Source organism: Rhinolophus sinicus, linkage group LG07 (genome assembly GCF_036562045.2).
Source record: "Rhinolophus sinicus isolate RSC01 linkage group LG07, ASM3656204v1, whole genome shotgun sequence".
Lineage (NCBI taxonomy): Eukaryota > Metazoa > Chordata > Mammalia > Chiroptera > Rhinolophidae > Rhinolophus > Rhinolophus sinicus.
In genome coordinates, this window is record NC_133757.1 from 28,365,080 (window position 1) to 28,386,975 (window position 21,896).

General features: G+C 40.5%; 1 protein-coding gene and 1 long non-coding RNA gene across 4 annotated transcripts in view; one reads left to right on the top strand and one right to left on the bottom strand.

The window, feature by feature from the left end:
* The window catches only part of LOC141572919 (uncharacterized), a 177,884-nt gene that overhangs the window by 136,820 nt on the left and 19,168 nt on the right, over nucleotides 1-21,896 (top strand). For both annotated transcript variants that reach the window (XR_012498484.1, XR_012498483.1), the window contains exon 3: nucleotides 8,144-8,273. This is a non-coding gene — a long non-coding RNA (uncharacterized LOC141572919). The remainder of the gene's footprint in view (nucleotides 1-8,143; nucleotides 8,274-21,896) is intronic.
* Nucleotides 10,674-21,896, bottom strand: part of LGI1 (leucine rich glioma inactivated 1) — a 35,562-nt gene continuing 24,339 nt past the window's right edge. For both annotated transcript variants that reach the window (XM_019739740.2, XM_019739735.2), the window contains 4 exons: nucleotides 17,617-17,688; nucleotides 14,898-15,067; nucleotides 14,456-14,620; nucleotides 10,674-11,862 (listed from right to left, as the gene is read on the bottom strand). In XM_019739740.2, coding sequence (XP_019595299.1) covers nucleotides 11,027-11,862; nucleotides 14,456-14,620; nucleotides 14,898-15,067; nucleotides 17,617-17,688 — 1,243 coding nt within the window. In that variant the 3' untranslated portion in view covers nucleotides 10,674-11,026. The remainder of the gene's footprint in view (nucleotides 11,863-14,455; nucleotides 14,621-14,897; nucleotides 15,068-17,616; nucleotides 17,689-21,896) is intronic.

A 21,896-nucleotide genomic window follows, 5' to 3' on the forward strand; every position in this document is an offset into this window, starting at 1 on the left:
TGGTCCTGGTCTTCTGGAACACAGATGGTCGTTGCAGCTGCCACAGGGTCACAGGAGCCACCTGCAGGGACATCCTAGTTCTGCTGCCCTCTTCTGGCCACAATGGCTTGTTATCCATTGGTCTTGTCCCCCTCCCCAAAAGGCTGTGATTCTTACCCCTAAACTCTCCTTCCTCAGCAGTCCTTAGCAGGTACCAAGCCCTCTTATTAAGGAGAAGGGCACAAGGCAATCTTGCAGCTTACAGGTAGAGTTTATCTAATATATCTGAGTGAATGATTCTGGCACTCATCACAGTGGATAATGGGTCATTTCTGGGAAGGGCCCTGAAATATGGCCAGAAAATGTCAGAGTTCATTAACTATGCTCTTACTGTCATTTGATGTGTTGTCAGACAATGATCTCTCTCTCTCTCTCTCATATATATATATATATATATATATATATATATATATATCTTTTGTAAGGAGGGTGCAGCTCACAATGTCACAATGGCCCATGCGGGGAACGAACCGGCAACCTTGGTACTTTCAGCACCACGCTCTAACCAACTGAGCTAACCGGCTACCCCATAAACCAGTAATATTTGAGCACTACCAAAGAATTACCAAATAATCAGCCTATCTTGACTAACACAATCTATCAGCAGGGCTCTGATTTCAGACAGACTTGGGTTTGAATCCTGGCTCTGCTCTCTACTAACTACCTGCCTTGGGGAGACTTCTGAACTTCAGTTCCTGACCCTAGAGTATAGCGATAATATTGTTCCAACGATTGAATGACTAAATACATGTAAAATGTTCAGCCAATGTCTTTCACATAGTAAGTTCTCAACAAATTGTAGCTATTATATTGCTTTCCATCATTAACAATGTCTTTAGCCTGTTAAGCATAACTACGCAGGCCATATAAAGACAGAAGGAATGGATGTGAGCTAGCAGAGTTATTAAAATAGATGAACTACTGCCTAGAAGACACAGAAAGGGGTTAAGTTCTTCAAGCTTTGTGGTGAATATAAGTCCACATATGATAATTTTGTGATAGTGGAGGGGAAGGGGTTTTTATATTTGGTCTTTTAAAATAGTATCTCTGCTGTTCACACTCCATTCAGAGAACAAGCCCTCTTTACTAAACCTTGGATTCTGTGCTAAAAATATTTCATTCCTATTTGCTGCAGTGAAATGTCATATCCATTAAACACCAACATACCAAATGCTGCTTGCAGATCCTCAACCCAGCAAACCCAAGTCAACGGGAAATTGTGATCAAACTCGGCTTGTTCATACTGTCCACCTCAACAGATTATTGTTATTAAGGGTTAATTGTTATTTTAGAGCTACCTTAGAATTATAAAGATGAAGAACTCATGTACCTGAGCCAATTCATTTTGGAAGAAAGGGAATTGTGGTTCAGGGAGTGAAAGTCACATCTCAAGGTCACAAAACTATAAAGGTGGTCATATTGGGCCAAGATTTCCAAACTTCCAAGCTAATTTTTTTTCTCACTATAACAGAAAGTTACAGAATTTTCAGAGCTGAAAGGACCTTTATGATGACCTGATCCAATTTCAATATCTTATGGAGAAAATTGAGGCCAATAAAAACCCTCAAATGTCTTGCCCAGGTGAATACTTAAAGCTAGCACATTCCAGAGCTTTGGCCAATGTTTGTAGCCATAGGCTTGGTGCTCTTGACATTCTGTTGGTCAGTCCAACATGGTTATTTAGAGCAGAGGCCCCCAAATCCCAGTCAGTGGACTGGTGACGGGCTATCAACGCCAGAATCACCTCAGGGATGTTTAAAAATAATAATTCCCGGGTTCCATTCTTTGAAGATTCAGTTTCAGTGGGTCTGAGGTGGAGTCCTACAAATCTGTATAGTTAGTTTGCTTTCTAGGTGATTCTGGGAACAAGATTGGGGAACCATCATTAACAGAAGTCAGTGTTTTACATTCTATTCTTCTCTGCTGAGATTGGCCTACGATAATTTTCAGTTAATAACTAGATAAGCTAAGTCAGGAAAAGTTCTGAGCCACTAAGGAGCCTCTAAGATTTTAATCTGCAAAAGACAACCTCAAGGTGATTAGAGCAAGGAGAGAGCTGCCCTTGCCAGATGGAGATTGATCGGAAATGGAAACACATCCAGGAGAACAGAAAGTTATCTAAGAACGCTTGGTCTAGTCTCCCAGGAATGGGTAGCCACTAAATCAGAATTGGCAGCTCAGCTTCACTTGGGAAAACAGTTTTGAAACAAAGGATATCAATTTAAATATTTTAAAACAGAATATTTGAGAGAACACCATTAAAAAAATGTATAGAGAAATTATAACAGTGAATCATCATGAATAATAGACAAAGATGGGAGATTATATTTTGTCAAGTTTTGCAAAATAAGAGCTGGAAAGGCTTTTTAAAACCTTTTAGTGAAGGGGTTCTAGACACATCTGAGGGTGTGGCATATCCCCTGGTAACTCTGGCTCTCTAAGTAGAGGTTCTCAATAGAGACCACACCTCTTGCTGATGACTGCTGTTGTTTTTCCTGCCCAGCATCCTCTCCTTCTTTTGAATAGCACTCCAATTTTACTGTAGGGAATCACCCTTACCTCACTCTCAATCCACGTGATTCTTATCTGTGGGTTCCAGGAGTGGGCACATGACCCAAGCTTGGCCAATCAGAGGCTTCCACACTTTACCAAAACAATTGCCTCAGGGGCAGGCCCTGGGCCATGAGCATCAGCCCTGAATTTTTGCTGAAACTACTGGGAAAGAGGTGTTGTCTTTCTACTGGGCATGGCTAAACTGGCGAGATGTAATGTTGGAACTGCTGGTTGTTATCTCTCCACGGTGCGAGGAGAGACTGACTTAGAAAGAAGTTCAACATAGAGGAAAACAGAGCCAAGACTGAGAGAAAGAAGATTAAGCAAATATCATCTTGAGTATCTGGTCCAGGTATTTCTGAAGCTCCCTGCCTTTTTATGCTTAAACTAGTTTAGTCGGATCTCAGCAACTGACAACCAAAAGAATCCCGACCACTATGTCTACTCAGGGATCAGAACTTGGGGTGGAGAAATGGTCATGTGTATTTGGGGAAATCCCCACAGATAATTCTGATACACCCATTGGGAGTGGACAGGCTTTGGAGACAGGAAGTGGGAGTATGCTTTTCCTCACAAGACCACTAGGAGTCGATAATGATGCTATTTGAGGAAATATGGCCAAAATCACATAGCTACAATACAGTAAACCCCTTCTGAGCTTGAGTCTGTCTTCTTTTAGAATAAAAAACAATACACTTTTTAAAAAGTAAAGGCACACATCCCTTAATATGACTTTGCTGACGAGACAGTGTATTGAAATTGCTTCATTTTATCATTCAGGGAAACATAGCTTTTATTGACATAAAAGCCAGACAGAAGTTTGAAGAGCTGTTTTGCACATAACGTTCCTTCCATGGATACAAACACTGACTACATTTTAATAAGAGCAAGTTTATGAAAATCTCGGTCATTTCCTAGGGGCCAAAGTCCTGCAATGTTTCTCAGTAAGAATGTATGCATAGTAGCACAGACGACGACTCCAGCTATCTTCCATTCTGGAGCTCGGGCTGCTGCGAGGGTGGTCTGCTCATTTCACTCTAGTCATCTGCCTGCCCCTCTCTCGGTGGGCTCAGCTGCCTCTAATGGCAAGATCACCTGGATTTTTCTCCCACCTCCTCTAGGAGCCTACAGACAACTTCAGCTCTCACCAGGCTTTGGAGACAGGAAGTGGGAGTGTGCTTTTCCTCAGAAGACCACTAGGAGTCCACTCGGAGGATGTGACTGTGTATAGACATCCTCTGCCTAACCTGATCAGTGGTTACAGCTCCTGCACAGCAATACACCATTTTGCAACGTTCCCCAACTTAGCAGAATGGAGAGGTCTGGTGCAGGTTCCCAGGTCAGACTTGCTGGCTGTGGGGACGTAGGAAAGCTACTAACCTCATCAGTAAAATAGAGGCATTAATAGCAACTACTTCTGAGATAGTTGGAAGGTTTATATTAAATCTACAGGCCATTCTATGATGATCATTATTCACATTTTACAAATGAAACTAACTTGCCCAAGGTCAGAGAGCTAGTAAGTAGCCAGATTGAGATGCAAATTCGTGTCTGGCTGAATCTAGAACACATGCTGTGAACCACTATGTCCACTGCTCCAAAGAGAAATATTGTGGGATAGACCTACAGGCAAAACCCAGGAATATGCGGGTCATATTTCACTTCTCCTTTAAATCCCTGTAGAACTTATTTTTGCATCTTTTATTTTTTTGCATACTGCAAATTAGAAATTTAGAAATAAGCCTCAGTGGTGTGTAAATCCTTTAAGGGTAGGGACAACTTCTTGCTAATTTTTTGTTTCCTTTGTGTCATCTTCCACAGTGCTTTGCACACACTAGGTGTTCAAGCAGTGTCTTCAATGAAATTGGACTCATTGTGTCCATGGGTATAAGTACCAATCAATAGCCTTAGGCTGGTGGGGACATTCCAGGTTCCTGAGAAGTATCTATCTGGCAATTTACAGAGTTCTAAATTTTTAATATGTATTTATTTAGTCTTTAAATACTTCATAGCATGGTACTACTGCTGGGTACTACCTAAATGAAACTTAACTCTGCTTCTTAACTGACTACATGACTATGGGCAAGTTACTTAGCTTTTCTAAGATTCAGCTTTCTCATTTATAAAACAATACTGTTATTATAGAATTACAGAGTTGCAATTCTGTAATTCTATAATACAGGTAATGATAATGATAATGAATGATAATACAGGTAAAGCACTTTGTATAGTGCCTGGCTTGTAGTAAGTGCTCAGTAAATGTCACCTATTATTATAATTAAGTTAAATATTAAAGAATATTTTCTATATTAATTTTTTAAGAAGTTTTAAGTATGTGTGGGTGTACAGGATCAAGAGACTGAAGGACAAAGGATAGCTGTCCTGGGATCTGTTAAGAGGACTGATTTCTGGAACACAGTTTTGCTGGGAAATATTTTTAAAAGCTTCAGCTGAGAAGATGCTCCCCCTGGGGCATCTCTGAGTGGTGTTGACCATGGATGTGGATCCTTCTGTGGGGATAAAAATTTTAAAGGGCATAGACTTTCCAAAAGTGTTACTATCAATCTTCTTGTCCTTTGAACTATATGGATTAATTAAATCAGTACACATCCTTTAGTTTTGTGGATCAGGTTTTAGGTAGATCTGCAGTGTCTTTTAATAAGGATTTACTCAGAAAATGTAATTGTGTCTCTTCCACCTTCCAACCCACCCCAGTTCCCCCTGGGAAGCAGGTGGGCCTAGGAAGACCTATTCTTTTGGGGTAATCCATGGCCAGGATTCTTTGTGGAGCTGAGAATTTGCAGTAGGGGATGTGGCAGCTTCTCAGATATGCAAACAGAAGGGCTGAAGCTGCTGGGCTTAAAGCTATTTCATTGCTACCAACTTTATAGACTTTCTACAAAGTAGGACTCTTCTAGGGGATGGAGGGTGGGGTGAGATAGAAGAATGCTAGGTGCCTAAGACACAGGCGTGATCCTCAGGGATGTGTAACGTGGTGGGAGAGATGGGGATATCAACAACTACCCATAATGCAAGGCAGAATGAATCATGAGTCTTGCTTATGGTAAAAGCAATGGGCTGAGAAAGCCAGAGAAAGGAGAAATCCCATCTAATTGGTTGGAGAAGGACTAAGATTTCAAAAGATAAAACACTGGGAAAAGGGCCTTGTAGGAACTGGAGCAGCCTGGGCACAGAAGCATGTGCTTAGATGAGCAGGGATTGTCAAATTGTGTGGGTCACTGGAATGTGAATGAGGTGGAGGATGCCAGAGTAGGAGAGGAAACAGGGCCAGAGTTTGAATTCCACCTTCAGGACATTATAGAGCCATTTTCGGTCTTCCTAAGCTTGTGATATCCCTGGATGCCCCAGGCTCTTGATAGCAATCATAATACAATGCATCTACATCCCAGATTAAGATTGACATATAACTGTAAGGGCTGGAATGAATGAGTTGAGTTCTCATTGACTAGTTCACTGTACCTATAGGTGTGGTCCTAAGACCAGTGACAGTCCAGGAAGAGTTTGGAATCAGTTTGGGGTGAAATAAGCATAGAATTTGAGAGGAAACATTTAGAAACTGTTATAATCGTTTGACATGGTCTCAATAACCAAGCATGTGATCATTTTTCTAGTAATTCATTTTCATTCTAATTTCCAAAAATATTGGTCCATAATACAAATGGAAATACATTGGTCTAAAATACATTGGAGATTTTTAAATCTCCATGGGCCAAATTTTTTTAACATTGGAAGTTTTTATTTTTTTTAAGTTGAGAACTTCTGATTTTGTTGAAATAATATTACTTTTAGGTCAAATTTGAGGTCAGAGATGACAGAAGAAAGAGTTGATGAACTTGATAGATCAATAGAAATTATACAGTCTGAATAGCAGAGAGGAAAGAGTTTGAAGTATCTAGTACTCACCATCATATCTACATTAGTACATTATGCCTAAACCTTCTTAGTAGAAGATAATTTTGTGGGAAATACAAGAATCCACTCAGACTAATCTAAAATAAAACAAAATGTGTGTGTGTGGGGGGGTTGTTATCAGAAGGCTACAGAAGCACCTCAAGGAATTCAAGGACAGGCAGTACCATTCGATCTAATGAGGGATGGAGCAGGAAATGTAATCGAGGCTGCCTCTCCTCCCTCTTCTCTCTCCCACTTTCTTTCTTTCCCTCTGTGGTAGATGCTATTTTGCACTGCCCAGATCTTATTCAGGAGTAAGGGTTTATTTTCCAGCTGCTGCCCGGAGATTGGCCTCTGCTGTCTGCCCTCTTTGGAGATTGCCTTGGAAATATTGAGGCCCGGTCCCCTGGCTTCAACTTGGGACAATCTCAGCTCTAGAGCTCCCTACAGGGTTGCTTTGCTGGAAACTACATCCCAGCTCAGCTGCTCTCTTTGTCAAATTCTACTTCCTTCTCCTCCCTTCCAGGTGTTGCTCTCAAGGGTACTAACTTATAAAGGTTTGTACGTTAACTTCTCAAAGAGTCTGGTTCTCAAGTGACCCAACCTGAGTCATCATACCTCCCAATCTTCCTTCCACTCTCCCTCCCCTACTTCCTTTATACTCTCCCTTTTTTCCTCCCTTCCGCCCTTCCTCGCTCCTCCCTCCCCCCTCTTTTCTCTCTCCTTCCTTCACACTCTCCCTCAGACTACGTAGTTTCTCGCCCCTGCTTCTTTCTGAGCTCCTACTTCATTCTCTTCTCCCTTTTCTCACTCTCCACGCTTCTGGTACATGGACCATCATGGCTGCCCAAAATGGTATCTTCAGCTCCTCACTCACCATCTCTGTGGCTTATGTTGCTTGTATCCCAGCCACATGCCCTTTACTAGGCTGAAGCACCCATGCTGTGGCTGATATGGGTGCTGGTTAGTTACAGCTCATGTTTGTACCCTTCTCTGGAGGACTGCCCTTTGCCAACTGGAACCTTCTCTGCTGGAGATGCCTGGGAGGTTATGCCTCACACTTTTCAACAATGACTGTCAGATGAGGGGGTATAACAGTCCATTCTCCTTTCCTCAAGACAGGACACACTCTGTGGTACAATTCATGCTCCAGAGTTCCACATGGGGTAAGGCTGAAGCTAGACTTCTCCTGAAACGACATCCTAGCGTAGCGTCTTCCTCTGCCCTATGCTTCTCTTACTGCCTTTCAGGTGTAGAGAAAACACTCCCTCAGTAACTACTGCTGCTTCAAGGGAACCTGATTTAAAATCATCACCTTACAAATCTGGTGCCTACAGCTAATGATACGGCCTCTGCTGTCCTAATTCCAAATATCCAAGAGAGATGACTGGATTGACTTCTGGGTTGAACACTTGGATCAGGAGTTCACTCCAGGTCCAATGATCTGTGGCTGGAGAAAGGGCAGAGTCATACAGTGTGGGGTAAATGAGGGGTACGGAGAGAGGGCAACTCTCAGAAAAGACTGGTCGGTTCCTACAAAAGTGGATCCTACCATATGTCCTCCTCCTCGGTCTTTTTTAAACTTATTTTCTCAGTCAGCTTCCTCACTCCTCACCTCTCTCTCCTTCTACAATCCCAGGTTTGAAATGAAGGTGGAGTTTTTGAAAAGTAGCACCGTGTGATGGACAACGGACTGGACCCAATGTCCGCAGGCCTGGATTGTCGCCTACCTCTCCCAGCTCGCTTCACATCTGGGGCTCAGGGTTAAGGTAATTTAGAAAATTGGTTCACTAACTTAAATAATCAATGCTTCTCTGAAAACAAACAGGGAAAAATCTAGGTCTTTGATCACTGTGTTCCTGAACTCAGCCCAGGGCCTGGCACAGCGTAAGTACAAAGATAACACTGAAAATAGGACGTCACCTGTAAAAATGAAATGATGGTGAATTACATTAAGACAATAAGGTAAATTGTGACCCAAAAGCATAGTGTGTTCAGGGTGTGGAACCCATTAGCAATGTCTAGCCCTTGGTGAGTGCTAATTTGTGCCAGTTAGCACTTTGAGTGCTATTCTCATTACTACCGCACTATGAAAAATCACCCCCACACTTAGCTGTTTAAAACAACCAATTTATTATGCTTATAGAGTCGATGGGTCAGGAGTTTGGGCAGGGGGAGGGCTTGTCTCTGCTCCAGAATGTCCAGGGCCGCAGTAGGGAAGATATAATGGCTGGTGGTGACTTGACAGCTGGAGTGGGAATCACCGGAGGCATCACTCACGTGACTGGTGGTTGACGCTGGCTGTTGGCAGGGACCTCGTGGGAGCTGCCAACCAGAGCCTGGTCTTCCTCACGGAATGGTGGCTTCAGGTTAGTAGGACTCTTAGGTGGCAGATCAGGCTCCAAAAGCAAGAGTCCCAGTTCACAAGGCAGAAGAGAAGCTTCATCGTTTTTATAACCCAGCTTCAAAAGTCAAACTGCATCATTTCCTCCACATTCTATTGGTTACAAGCCCATTCCAATTTAAGCACAGGAGAATTGGCACTGCCTGTCGATGGGGTGGGGACAAGGTCCTCAAACAGCATGTGGGATAGGAGATATTGTTTTGCCACATTTGGAAGGTTCAATCTGCCACGTGCACATTATCGCATTCAATTCTTCCACTGTCCTCGCAGTAGGCATTATTGTCCCATTACAGATGGAGAAACCGAGGCTTAGCGAGGTTAAGTAACTTGTCTGTGGGCAAAGCCAGTACACGACAGGGCTGAACTTAAACCCCGTCTGTACAAGCAGGTGTTCTCCAAGAGCACGTATGCTGCTTATAGGAAATGAGAAGTGAAAAAAGTAAGACATTCAAAGGCCAGTTCTCCCTACGTGCAGGATTGGGAGTGGGTAAACCTTCTTCCAGGTACCCTGATGTCAGTTCGTATCTTCCCCATGTTGCAACGGAGTCTGGTTCCTGTGCAGAACTCCCCAAAGTGTTGCTTCCCAGAATCTATGCAACTATTGTGTGTACCTTTGGTGCCATATCAAGTTTTCCAGATATGTGCTGGCAGACGGGGTGCTGTCCCCCATCGGCCTCCATTTGGCAAAAGACTCTGGGGACCAATGAGCTGGAGGGAGCTCTGATCCCTTCCCTAAGGCAGCACACAGAACCAGTTTGTGCCAGGAATATCTTCTCTGCTATGATCCCCTTTTGAAACCATATCTTCCCTTAAGTTCAAACAAGGACCACTTCTTACAGGAAGTTATCTCTGATGCTCCCATGATACTTAGAATATTCAGATGACACTTGGCACTTACTGCTTGCTCTGTTGTGTTCTAACTCCCCAATGAGTCTTCTGTGACCCCAGAGGGCAAGAATCATGCCCCATTTTTCCTCAATTCTCTTCCCCTCACCACAGGAGTGATACTTTGTTCTTATTAGGTACTTAGTAAATACCAACTGATTAGATGAAAGGGCCTCATAAACTTTATTATTATATTATAACAGGTGTACCTTCAAAAGCATTTTTGAGAGCCTACTGTATCACAGGCATTGTTCTAGGTGCTAACGACCCTTGTGATCCAGGAGGAAGAATTTAGAAAATAAAGTATGAGCCACCTGGGCACTGCAGCATGTCAATAATGTATCAAAGCTGCTGTTTAGAAGCAAAGCATCCTTGGTCAGATTAAGAGGCCTTCATTTCAGGTGTATTTGGAGCGAGTGCTATAATGTTACTCTATCAGCTGTCAATGATTCTAGAGTCAGACATTTAGAAAGTCCCCAAATTGGGCTTTTAAAATCCAAAATGTTGGCTTTAGCTTCTCCTATAAGTTGTCTGAATAATGGTTATAGCTGGAGCTATTGGATAGGATAGGCTGGGTCTTACTGTTCTTTATTTCATATTAGTCTTCTTGTAATAAACAAATTTCTCTACTCTTCTTTTGTCATCACTTTACCTCAAAGTTTTCTTAAAAGCCATGACCTTTGGAAACACCTTTAAATGTTCGAAATCAGCTGATAAACCTGTTCAGAAATTACAGGTAATCAATATCAGGGTTTCGTCTTCACTGATTATTCAAGCCATAAATTCTTGATTCCCATATAACCCTATTATATAAAAACTATTTCCTCAGCACACCATCACCAAGGAAAACCAAGTCCCATAAATAATTACCTTTGGGATATGAAAGAAAATGTAAACATTTTATTTGGCAGTTGTTTCTGAACACATGAATAAATAAATGGAAAAGTACATATTAATATTTCCTTTTGGAGTAACAGATACCATGACACGCTTATTTACACATCTTCACTGCAAAGAACAGTCACACACTTCAATTTTGTCTTCGAAAAGGGAACTTCCCACACCACTGGACTAGACAGTTAAGGATGGAGATACTGGTAGTGCTTGGTTCTAGCAGTCTCAATGTTTGAAAGGCATTCATCTGCAAGTGTGATAAGAAGAGTCATCATGCATTGAGTTCATCCGGACCACGTACTGTAGAAAGTTTCTGATGGCAGCCACAGAATGTGTGTGTCATGCGCTTAAGTCAACTATGACATGTTTGTAAATCTGTGTATTTCCCTTAAAACTGGAAGCAAAAAGAAAATTACGCTTATTAATGGACACATGTGTAAATGATCTTGGTGCCTGAACATTTAATTCCTGAAATTTCACAAATTTGGCTTTCTCCACATCCCAGTTATACACTTGAGTAAAAGAATAATCACTTCCAAGAATTGCATATTGATAGTTATTTATCTGAAGAGGCTGGAATACCATGGATCCTCGTGACGGCATCCTCTGAATATCCTGAAATGAGGAGCCTCCCCATTTCATTACTTTGGAATCACCAATGAATCTTGTCAGACAAATGTACACGTCACCTTTCACTGAGAAGTGCTTTACGGCATATACGTCCTCCATGTTTGGGATGTCAGTTTGGTTAATGAATAATTGTGTTGCTTTGTTCCACTGATAAATGACAGGACGCTGGGAACTACTGGACAAGATTAAATGAGGCGTTCTGAGTGCCTGAGGTGTTCTGGCTATTTCTAGATATTCCACATCAGTGTCCCTGTACCACGCATGTAAGGATTGATGGGAGTAGAATCCATTTCCATTCCATTTGTAAATGGTAGTAAAACCAGCTTTTGAACTGTCGGCAACAACAAAGTACCAGTTGTTTTCAATCTTGAATGTTTCAATGTCATTGGGTTTTCGGATTTTGAGAATTTCAATATCCTGGATTTTTATGAATTTATTTGCAAAACTGTCTCGCTTATAGATGTGAGAGCCGCCAAACAGCTGGGCCACAATAACATAGAGCTGAGTTTCAATGACTATAGGCTTGCATACTACAGTGGACGTGCCTGGGAAAAGACAAATGAGAGATTAGTGGGATGGCTATGCCTTTTTTGGAGTGTGCAAGCACGTAAGCTGAGGCCATACAACTTCCACCAAAATCAGCCTGAAATAAAAGATTTCCTTGTTTGATTAAGCAAGGCCAATCTCCAAGGCCCAGCGGTATCAAGATCCTGAAGTTCTGCGTCTTTGTGCTTCATGGAGCCTTGTTACCAACAATTGAATTGTCGTGTCACATCCGACCTGCACTAAATGTTCAAGGCCCATGGCTACCGCCTGAGTTTTCTTCTTTCATTTCTTGCAGAAAGAAAGCATTGCTTTCCCTGATACATCATGAGCTAATCACTGTAATTGTAGTAAAAATGGGCATTTATGCTTTGCTAAATCATCTCAATAAAATTGTCCAACAAACCTAAGACATAAATATTATTATCCTCCCTTTTGCAGATGAGCAGACTGAAGCTCAGAGAGGTTTGGTGCTGCCAGGAGAAGGCAGAGTTAAGATTCAAACCCAGGTCTACCAGCATCACTATGCTTTTAACTTAACCTGGGGTGGGGAATTAGGTGTTTCAGGGCTTCCAGCTTGAGTTAAGATCCCACAAGGTTCTAGAACAACCCCACAAAGTTTTGAGTGGGGATCTGGGCAGCCCACCGCTCTACCTGTAATAGGTTTGCTCTGAGTGTAAACTGCTTCTTGCTCTAGAATACCCTGACTTTCCCCTGAGAAAGGAAAGTGATGCCATTTGTCATTTTTCTGAAGCTTTAGGTCACTTGCGGGAGGAGAGAAGAGAAGGAAGAACAATCCTTGAGAAAAGTGAAAAGGGGTACAACCATAGGCCTTGCTCCTGCATGTTACTTTGGGAAATCTCGGAGAACAATATGGGGTCTGTCAATGGGCCTAGCTCAGTATCTTTTTGGTAAGAGTTTAATATTTATTCATAGATTTTGATCTCCTAGAGGGAGCTTAGCTCTGGAAAATCCAAAGAGAGGCAGGGCAAATCCAGGCCCCAGGCTTTTTCTGACTGCAGTTTAGGGGGCTTTGAGGCAGTAAGTTCTGCATCAACTTGTTCTACTAATTGGCTCCATCCATAGGCAAAATTACTCTATTTGTGACCCTTTTCAGGACTCAACTAATTGTGTGACTTTGGGAAAATCACTTAACTTCTCAGGGATTCAGTTTTCTCTTCTGTATAATGAGGGTTGGAACTAGATCAGGGATGGCCGCTAGGTTTCAACCATGCGCCCGCGTAGATTGACTGGTTGATTGTGACTGCCTGGAGAACTGTGTTGAGAAGGATTCTGTGGCATATCTGCACTCTGCAAGGAAGGGCACCAAGACAGATCAGTGCAGCCTGGGCCTGGGGGGGCAGGAGGGGATTGTGACCATATATGTGACATCTATTTGCCATGCTAGACGAATGGATGCCCTCGGAAAGTCTGCAAATATATGATTCGTTTCTCTTTCAAGTGCTCATCTAAAGATTCATTCAAAGCAATGGACAGAGTGTACATAGGTAGAAGAAACTGGTTTAGACTGCACAAAGCCCTGTTACCATCCATTGGAAAACCAAGGGGATTTAGGGAGAAAGGGAAGCACAGCCTTCCTCCTTGAGAAAGAAGGAGGATTTTGGATAAGACCTCAGTTTGGAGGGGATTCCTTCATTTGAGCACCTGTCTCAAGCAAGCCCAGACCTGGCTTGATCCTTTGAGCAACGGGCTGATGACCACCAACAAAATCTAATGAGGGCCCTCCCAGTCTCCTGTCACAGGGGGATGTTTGAGTGCTTTTAGGAGCAGATTTAAAGATGTTACAAGATAAGGCTGATGTAAATATTGCAGAGGGAGCCCCATGTTGACTTTAAAAATTTATGACTTAGATTTTTAAAGTTGTTGAAATGAGAAAGAAATTTAAGAGATCACCTAAGTAAAAAGTTTTCATGGAAAAAGAAATTGGCTTCCACGGTCAAATTAAATGTAAAAAATACAAGAAAGAGTCTTGTTTCCTCACTGCAGAATGTCTTAGAGCCCCTAATGTGTATTAGTATGAATCTCCAAGAGGAAGATATGGTTCACAGATTTACTGGACCACAAAACCCTTTTTGTCACAAGGCATTTTGTGAAAACATTTTGCAGAAGTACTGTTTGTGCGACAATGTTTGGCACTCACCAATCCCATAAGAAAAATATGAGAAGAAGAAAAAAAAGAAAAAGAAAAGCCCAGGGAGAGTGAATAGGTTGCCAGTTTGTTTGTGGCAGAACCTGTGGATTGAACTCATGATTTCTAGTCTGATACTTCTTCTTTGAGGAAAACCAATCCACCTTTGATTTCATATATCCTAAACTAGGTCCTATACTAAGTTTCTTAAATATATGATTGCATTATCTTATAACAGCCCTGTGAGTTAGGTATTATTCCAGTTTCACATGTGAGGAAATTAGGGCTTAGGGAGCAATCCCAGGTCATCTAATAAATGGCAGAGTTGGGATTTAAATGTCTCTAAGTCTGCCCAAATTGTTCCCTGATATCACTCATCTTTTCCTGTTGCCCTTGGCTCAAGCAGCTTAACTTTTCACCGAAAGAAACGATTAGGCTTTTCATACCTGTAATGTTGTCATAATTCCGGAAGGTCTTTTCTACGTGGTCCCATTCAAGGAAAATGCATTTTCCAGTAAAAGGCTGAGCGATGACTACATACTCATCATTCATATAAGAAAAAGTGTCTATGGACAGTGATTGATAAGGCAGGTCTTGAGACTTCGCAAATTCTGCAAAAATAGGAAATGATGATAAGTAACTGTGTGCTAATGCCTCGTTCCTTGGCTAGATCTCAAATGTCCATGACAAATACATTTATTTTAGAGAAATGGTAAAATGGCAATTTTACTTTGCTTTCATCACATGAAGTTGTAATGGTTCGTAATATTTTAAACATTAAACTGTTCAGCTGGTTTTTAAGATATAAGAAATATCAGTTCCTGCACCCATAAAAAAATGTAGCCCTTATTTTAATTTTATGAGGTGGAATGATTTAGAATACATTACCTGTAATGATACAATCAAAATCCTTGGAGGAGAGACTATTGATTTTGCGCTTCTTGTATTCTGGAGGGCCTTCGCAGTAGATGTCTTCGACAGTTGCATTGGTGTGGCCTAGCCATTCCACCAGCCACTTCAGTTTACAGTCACAATTAAATGAATTCCCTCTCAGATCCCTGAAAGACAAACTTCAGCTGCTTTTGCTCTATGAGGGCCTCACGTAGACAAGCATGACTTCTGTTTCAGAAATTAACATGTGCAGGATGCCCCATAATCTACCGTGAACCCCACTGATTCACTCTGGGCTCAGAGAGTTCCCACCATGCACCCTTGAAGGCCACCTCAGTCAATAGACCCTCATACCTTACTACCTCTTAAATTCAAAGGTAGCTCAGTCTAGAGCTATGCTGTCCATAGAAATAAAATGTGAACCACATATGTAATTTAAAAATTTCTATAGGTACATTGAAGAAGTAAAAAAAAAAAAAAAAGGTGAAATTAATTTTAATGCTACTATATTTTATTTTATCCAATACATATAAAATATTATCATCTTGACATGTAGTCAATATAAAAATTATTAATGAGATATTTTACATTCTTTTTTATACTAAGTCTTTAAAGGCTAATGTGTATTTTATATTTATAGTATGTCTCAATTCAGATGCTGAATTTTCATCAAAAATACCTGATCGGTTTTTAGATTTAATAACATTTCCATTTGAAAAAAATAGATTCACACACCCAAATTGTTGCAACCCAACTTAAAGGTTTTCAATAATTAAGCTGAGCATTTGTTTTTTAAATTTATTTTTTTATTTAATTTTTTAAAAATTAAATAAAATTTTCAAGTCAGTTTCTCAGTTACACTAGGAACACATTTCAGGTGCTCAGTGACCACATGTGTGGCTACCATATTGGACAGCGCAGGTCTAGAGGAGAATATGTAGTGGTTACTGTATCATATTTAATTAAACTGAGTGAGCTATTTGCTTTTCTTTTTCCTCACAGACATAATTAATCCTGACCTTATTCCATGGTCTACAAATTCAATTTTAATAGGAAATGACTTCGGCATAGCAGAGTTACCGCAGACATGCAATAGCTCATGTTCACAATAAACTATACAGCATAGATAGTTTAAATTTCCACATATGCTCTCAGCTGACCAAGTTCTCTGTTTATTTGTGTTGCTTGTCTTCAGAAATTCTATCTCCTACCTAAAACCCTTCTTCATCGCACAGAATTCCTAAGATAGGTACTTCCTACTCTTCATACAGAAACTGAATAATTTTTAAATGTTGAAGCATTTAAACCTTTTTTAGGGGACACATTCATGCAAACCAAGACATCCACTAAAAGGCAAGTTGGCATGGATTCTTGTATTTCTTAGATAATTCTTGACTTGGGCATATTAGAATAGGCCCAAGAGGCCAAACCCATTATGGGATTCCCTGGAGAGACTGAGCCAGTTTCAAGGGGTTTATTTTATTTTTTACTTTTGTTAGTGGAAGGTACAGACTGATACAAAGATGAGTCAGAGGGTCCCCAAATAAGCTGTGTCCCCAAGTCTTCCATGGAGTATCATCTAACTTCTAAGACATTCCCAGGACTGACTTCATCTCCCAAGAATACCCTGACCCAGAATAATGAGTGTCAACTTTTCTGAGCTATTGTAAACCAGAGCAGAGAACTGTGGTCTATTCGAGATTTTTTTCCAAGTGTCCTGATACTGGCACTCTCTTGGAAATAAACCATCATTCAGGAATTGGGGTGATACACATGGAGGAGGGGCTGGAGGAATATTACAAGGAACAAAGACAGTTTTTCATTAGCTTACTGATTTGAAGTTAAATACTGGCTTAGGAGAAAATACTTGACTCAGACTTTTTGTTATTAGAGAAAAGTTGTTCTGAATATATATTCTATAGCAAAGCACCTGAATAATAAGAAATCTTTTGTTTTCATATATCCTTTCATTTGTTCTTGTATTCTACCTTATGGCATTTAAATATCTTTCTAAGGTACTGGAAGGAACTTAATGATGCTAAATTGCTTTTTAGAGGGTTAGGCATTATTACTTGCTTTGCTTACAGCAAAATATACAAATTCCTTACAAAGATCTTTCATTCTGTGGCTTAAAAGTCAAAGTTTGAAAGCTCTTTTGTTTGAAAAGGGGTCAAAAATAATTAAGTTCATTCTCTTCCTGGGGCTTAAGCCAAATTCCTGGGGATTAAGCCTGGAGTTGTTGTTCAGTCTAATGAGAGAAAAGGCAAACTTTCCTCCCTTCCCCCACTTCCTGCTCCATTTCTCTGTTGACTGACCAACCCATGGGTGTAACCTTTCATCTTGACTCTGTCAGTTTCCCAGACTCCTTTATGTTTTTTCTTTTGTAGCCCCATTTCCTGGACCTCATGAGAAAAAGAAAAAATCTTGAAATTTCTAGCTTGGTCTCCTCTTCCCACCCCCTCAAAGTCCTTTATCACACTTCTTCCCATTCAGACACACTTTGTCAAAGGAATGCCTGGGCACTATATTTTCAGAATTTCCAGTGGTAAATACCATAGAAGACTTTAACATTAGTCCAAGTAAATTTAAAATGTAAGCCCATTTAAATTCTAATTTAATTTTAAAGCCAATTAAACATTCTAATCATCAATACCAGGCTTCTTTGTTAGCTACTGCAAATTAATTAATTAATCAATGATTTCGTAGGTCCTCTTACACATTTGTTAAAGAATCCAGGCCTTTGAAAATATCTTTTGGGAGCGTCTGGAGATTGTTGTTTGCAAGGCTCCTGGGGGAAAAAAAAAAGTGATATAAACTGTAGTTATAAACTAAATAAATGCATTTTATGATAAAGCTTAGTTATGAATTCCTTTTGTTCTTCCCAGACTACACTTAATTATTTGCACTACTTTTCTTCTCCTAAGGTATTAATCAGATTCCTGCTATTGTATTTTCAACTCTTTGCTTCAACACTTACTCAGGGTTTATGGCACTTTTTGTATCATGGTTAAAAAAAAACAAAAAAACAACAACATTAAAAACCTCAACAAAATGATGCCTGGAGATTGGTGTTTCATATCAAGAACAGATATGAAATTCACGCTCTCAGACATTCAGTCTAGGGGATGTCCCCAAAGGGGGACCGACTAAATAGTGTCCATCTCCGAACGCCCTCTCCTCTAACACTTAGGCCGCTTCTTCTCCTCACTTGCTTCAGAGAGCAGATAAACCTTCAACTGACAGCACCAGTAGCTCCAAACACTTTCGAAAGTCTCCTATGTCTTCTACTTCCTTTAGTTAATATAAGATTTCTCAAATGTAAACAAACATTCAAGACTTGAAAATCTATTGTTAAGCTTTTTTGTTGTTTTTCTGAGTTTTAGAAATTACTACTAGATTGGAAACCTTTTATAAGTGAACCTTGGCGTATAAGAATGGTTATGGAATTAGAATGTTCTCATCTCAGGACTGTCCATTTTGTGAAAAAGGGCACAGCTTCGGAGTCATTCTGAGCTTGGTTTGAATCCTGAGTCCACTGTTTGTTGGCTGTGTGACTTTGGTTATGCATCTTCTCTGAGACTCAGTTTCTTTCACTTTTGAGTGGAGGTAATAGTACCTCATATTATCAGATTGTTAGAAGAAGTAAATGAGATAACTCAGGATGGTATTTGGCATCTGGACTGCTCTCAGTAAAGGGCAACTGGGAGAAGGAAGACGGGAACAGATGGAAAATGGGTCCTGCTTGTCCATTGCCCAAGAAACAGCACTGAGAAAACTGACCGTATGAATGAACTGCACTGACTGTACACCTACATACATAAAATGCAAGAAGACTATGCAAGAGTATGTCTCCATACTTCATCTTACTGCCTGGTGGTTGAAATAAGAGATTTCCTGATATCTTAGATGAGTCCAGAGTCACTCCCAAGTTATTTGTCTCAATTATTTTCTGGCAAGATGGATCCTAAAGTTCTCATGCAAACATCTCCTCAATGGACATCCTTCCCCCAGCACAAACTGCAATTGGCTGCAGAGTACAGGCTAGTGGGGGGCTGGGTAATAGGACAGTGGGTGTGAAATGATTAAACAGTCAAGTCCTAAATTACTGCTGCCACTAGGGTTGCACAGGAAGAGGCACCATGTTTGCTTTGGTGCCCAAGGTGGTTCTTTTCAACAATGGGTGAATCCTGCCCAAAGGATTAGAGCTCTAGGCTTCACATAATCAAGGTGAAGGCTAACCAAAGAAGCCGCTGGTGAGGTGGTCAGAGATACAGACTCAGAGCTACCGGGCTTCTGAGGTAGAGAGATGGTAATTTTGCATGACAAGATGGAGGACTTATAATTCAACAGAATTAGGGGAGCTGATAAAGACAGGCTAGTCAGATGGGTTGTAGAATGTGGCAATATACTTCCTAAGGATGTCCTGTGACAGGAAGGTTGTCACCCAAGGAACCAGAGTGTGGAGGAGCAGCACAGTATGAGGGGTGCCAGAGGGAAAACAGTGAAAGGATTTACTGCACTCAATGAGACCCCTTCACTGTTTCACAAACAAAATTCAATCAAAGACTGACTCACAATGGACTGTTTCTCAAGGAGATATGATGGCGCTTCATGTCTAGGTTTGGTGAGAGGTAGGCATGAGAAGGCTGCCCGAACTTGTAAAAGCAGCAGGAAGAAGAAGAAGACAGAGAAATGAGAGAGAGGCTTCCAGATGCCTGAGGCCCAGGAATTGGAGTTTAAATAGCTTCCCTGTGTCTCTGGGAGGTCTCAGTGACATCAGGTTACATTTGGGAAAGAAGAAAGCAGGAAGCAGGGACTTGGGCAGAGAATGTCTTAGGGAAGGAATGTTGACAGAGCCTGGGAATTATTCTGCAAAAAAAAATGTAACAGGGTCCTGATATAAAGCGACCTTCCAGTGCAGGCTGAGGGGTACAAGGTGAAGGGTGCATAGGACACCTAGAAGGGGATCGTCAGAGCCTACACATATCTTTGCTGTTAGGAGTTTGTACCAATTCCCAAGTAAAGAAAAATTGGAAATCTTAGAGGCCCACTGCACAATTGAAGAAAGATTTAATCTAGCATTGCCTAGAATACCAAAAAATTAGAAATAACTTATAGGTACATTACTAAGGGACTGTAAATAAATGATGGTTCATAGTTAACATGAAATATTTTTTCAGGATATTTTTAAAAATGAGGTTGAGCTCTATGATTTGACATGAAGTGTTACCTATGGAAAAAAAGGAAGTTGGAGAATTAGTATATAGGATATAATCCCATTGGGGTAGGGAGGTTATATGGCTATAGATGCATAAAGAAAAGTCTGAAAGTAGATATAAAAACTATTAACTAAAGTTACATTTCAGGATAGCTGGAATCTTTCACTTTTGCTATGTAGATGTCTGGATTGTGAGAGTTTTTATCATCAAGCCTGTCTTATTGTTTCAAATTCAGAAGAAACAAAGATAAAGTTGAATTTTTAAAAGGACCCTGTTACTTAGAATCTGTGGATGTAATGGTTCTGACCAGTGAGGATTCAGTCAATTTAAACCAATCATTTGGACGCATTTCAAAGTAGTTATGGGCTGGAGTGTGAATAACTGTCACAAGTCAACACTGGGTACCTGGGTGGTCAGATAATGTCAACTTCTTTCATGGGATTGGCTGTAGAATGGGGCTGCCTTCTTTCCCACAAGATTCCCACATGGCTTCAGGCCCTCGTCCTCTGAGGAAGCTTAGAACTACAGTCAGGCCAGGCTTGGATCCATCCCTGTGGGCTCCACAAACTATCATAGGCTTCTGGGGGCTTAAGACAGGTTCTCTGCAGGGGAGAGTGTCCGAGGCTCTGGGCCAGGGCTACCAAGAAGAGAAACAGGAAACTCCTGTGATGCCCCGGAAGTTTGCTCAGTATTTGGTCCTTATGCCAGAAAGGTGAGCAGGACAATGAGACCTGGTGCCTTTTATGTTATTTAAACAACTAGAGATATTGAGATAGCATTTCTGAGGTTAAGATTAGGGTTATTTTAGGGTTGAGGTTAGGCTTATTTGAGTCTTCAGATTCCATCTGTCCACTGAGTTTTGCCACTGGAAAGTAAAATGGAAAATTGAATTCATTAAATTTCCTCAGTTTCCTCTTTCCCTCCATCTGCCCCCATTTCACAGAGTAACAACTTAATATTATAATTAGTTCCTTTCCCTCAGTAGAAGCTTTGGTGGAAATATATTGTGTTGCTTTTGTAAGACTGATCGTAGCTCTTATTTTCTGCATCATTTTGTGCAGTGGAGTCGTTGGGTCTCAAGTAGATAAAGGATTAAATTTGAGCTTCATCATTCTCAGGAGTTCTTTAGCCAACTTAATTTAGCCTCTCTAAGTTTCTGTTGCAACATCTGCAAAGCTGAGTAAAGAATATCAGTTTTATTTATTGTGAAAAGTAACATATGCAGCTACTAATATTTTTATATACACACCTTTGAAATGGATTCCAGGAAAATTCTGTATCTGCAGGAGAATTTTTAACTCTTATGTCAGATAATCAAGACGATGACATTAATCTTTTTCTTTGTTGTTGTCAAAGAAAATTGATAATTAAGTGATAATTAATACCTAAGTATTTTTAAATGCTCAATTCAGGATGTTAAGATCATTTATTCTTTCTGTCTTTTTGAATAGCGAGAATTCTATGCCTTTGTATTCTTAAATGTTCCATCTTTAACTGATATATATATAATACATATAGATATATGTATATATTTTACTGATGAATATATACTCGCACATATATAGTACCACATATACATATATAAGGATAAATGTATACATGCGTATAAATAATTATTATTATTTCTTCACTTCAAGAAAATTTGGAACGTGCGAAAAGATTTTTTAAAGAAGTAAAACAGTAGTTATCCTGACAGAGGCAACCACTGTTAATATTTTGTCATATTTTTCTTTCAATCATTAATACAGAGTCCATCTCATGGGGACATTAATGTAGA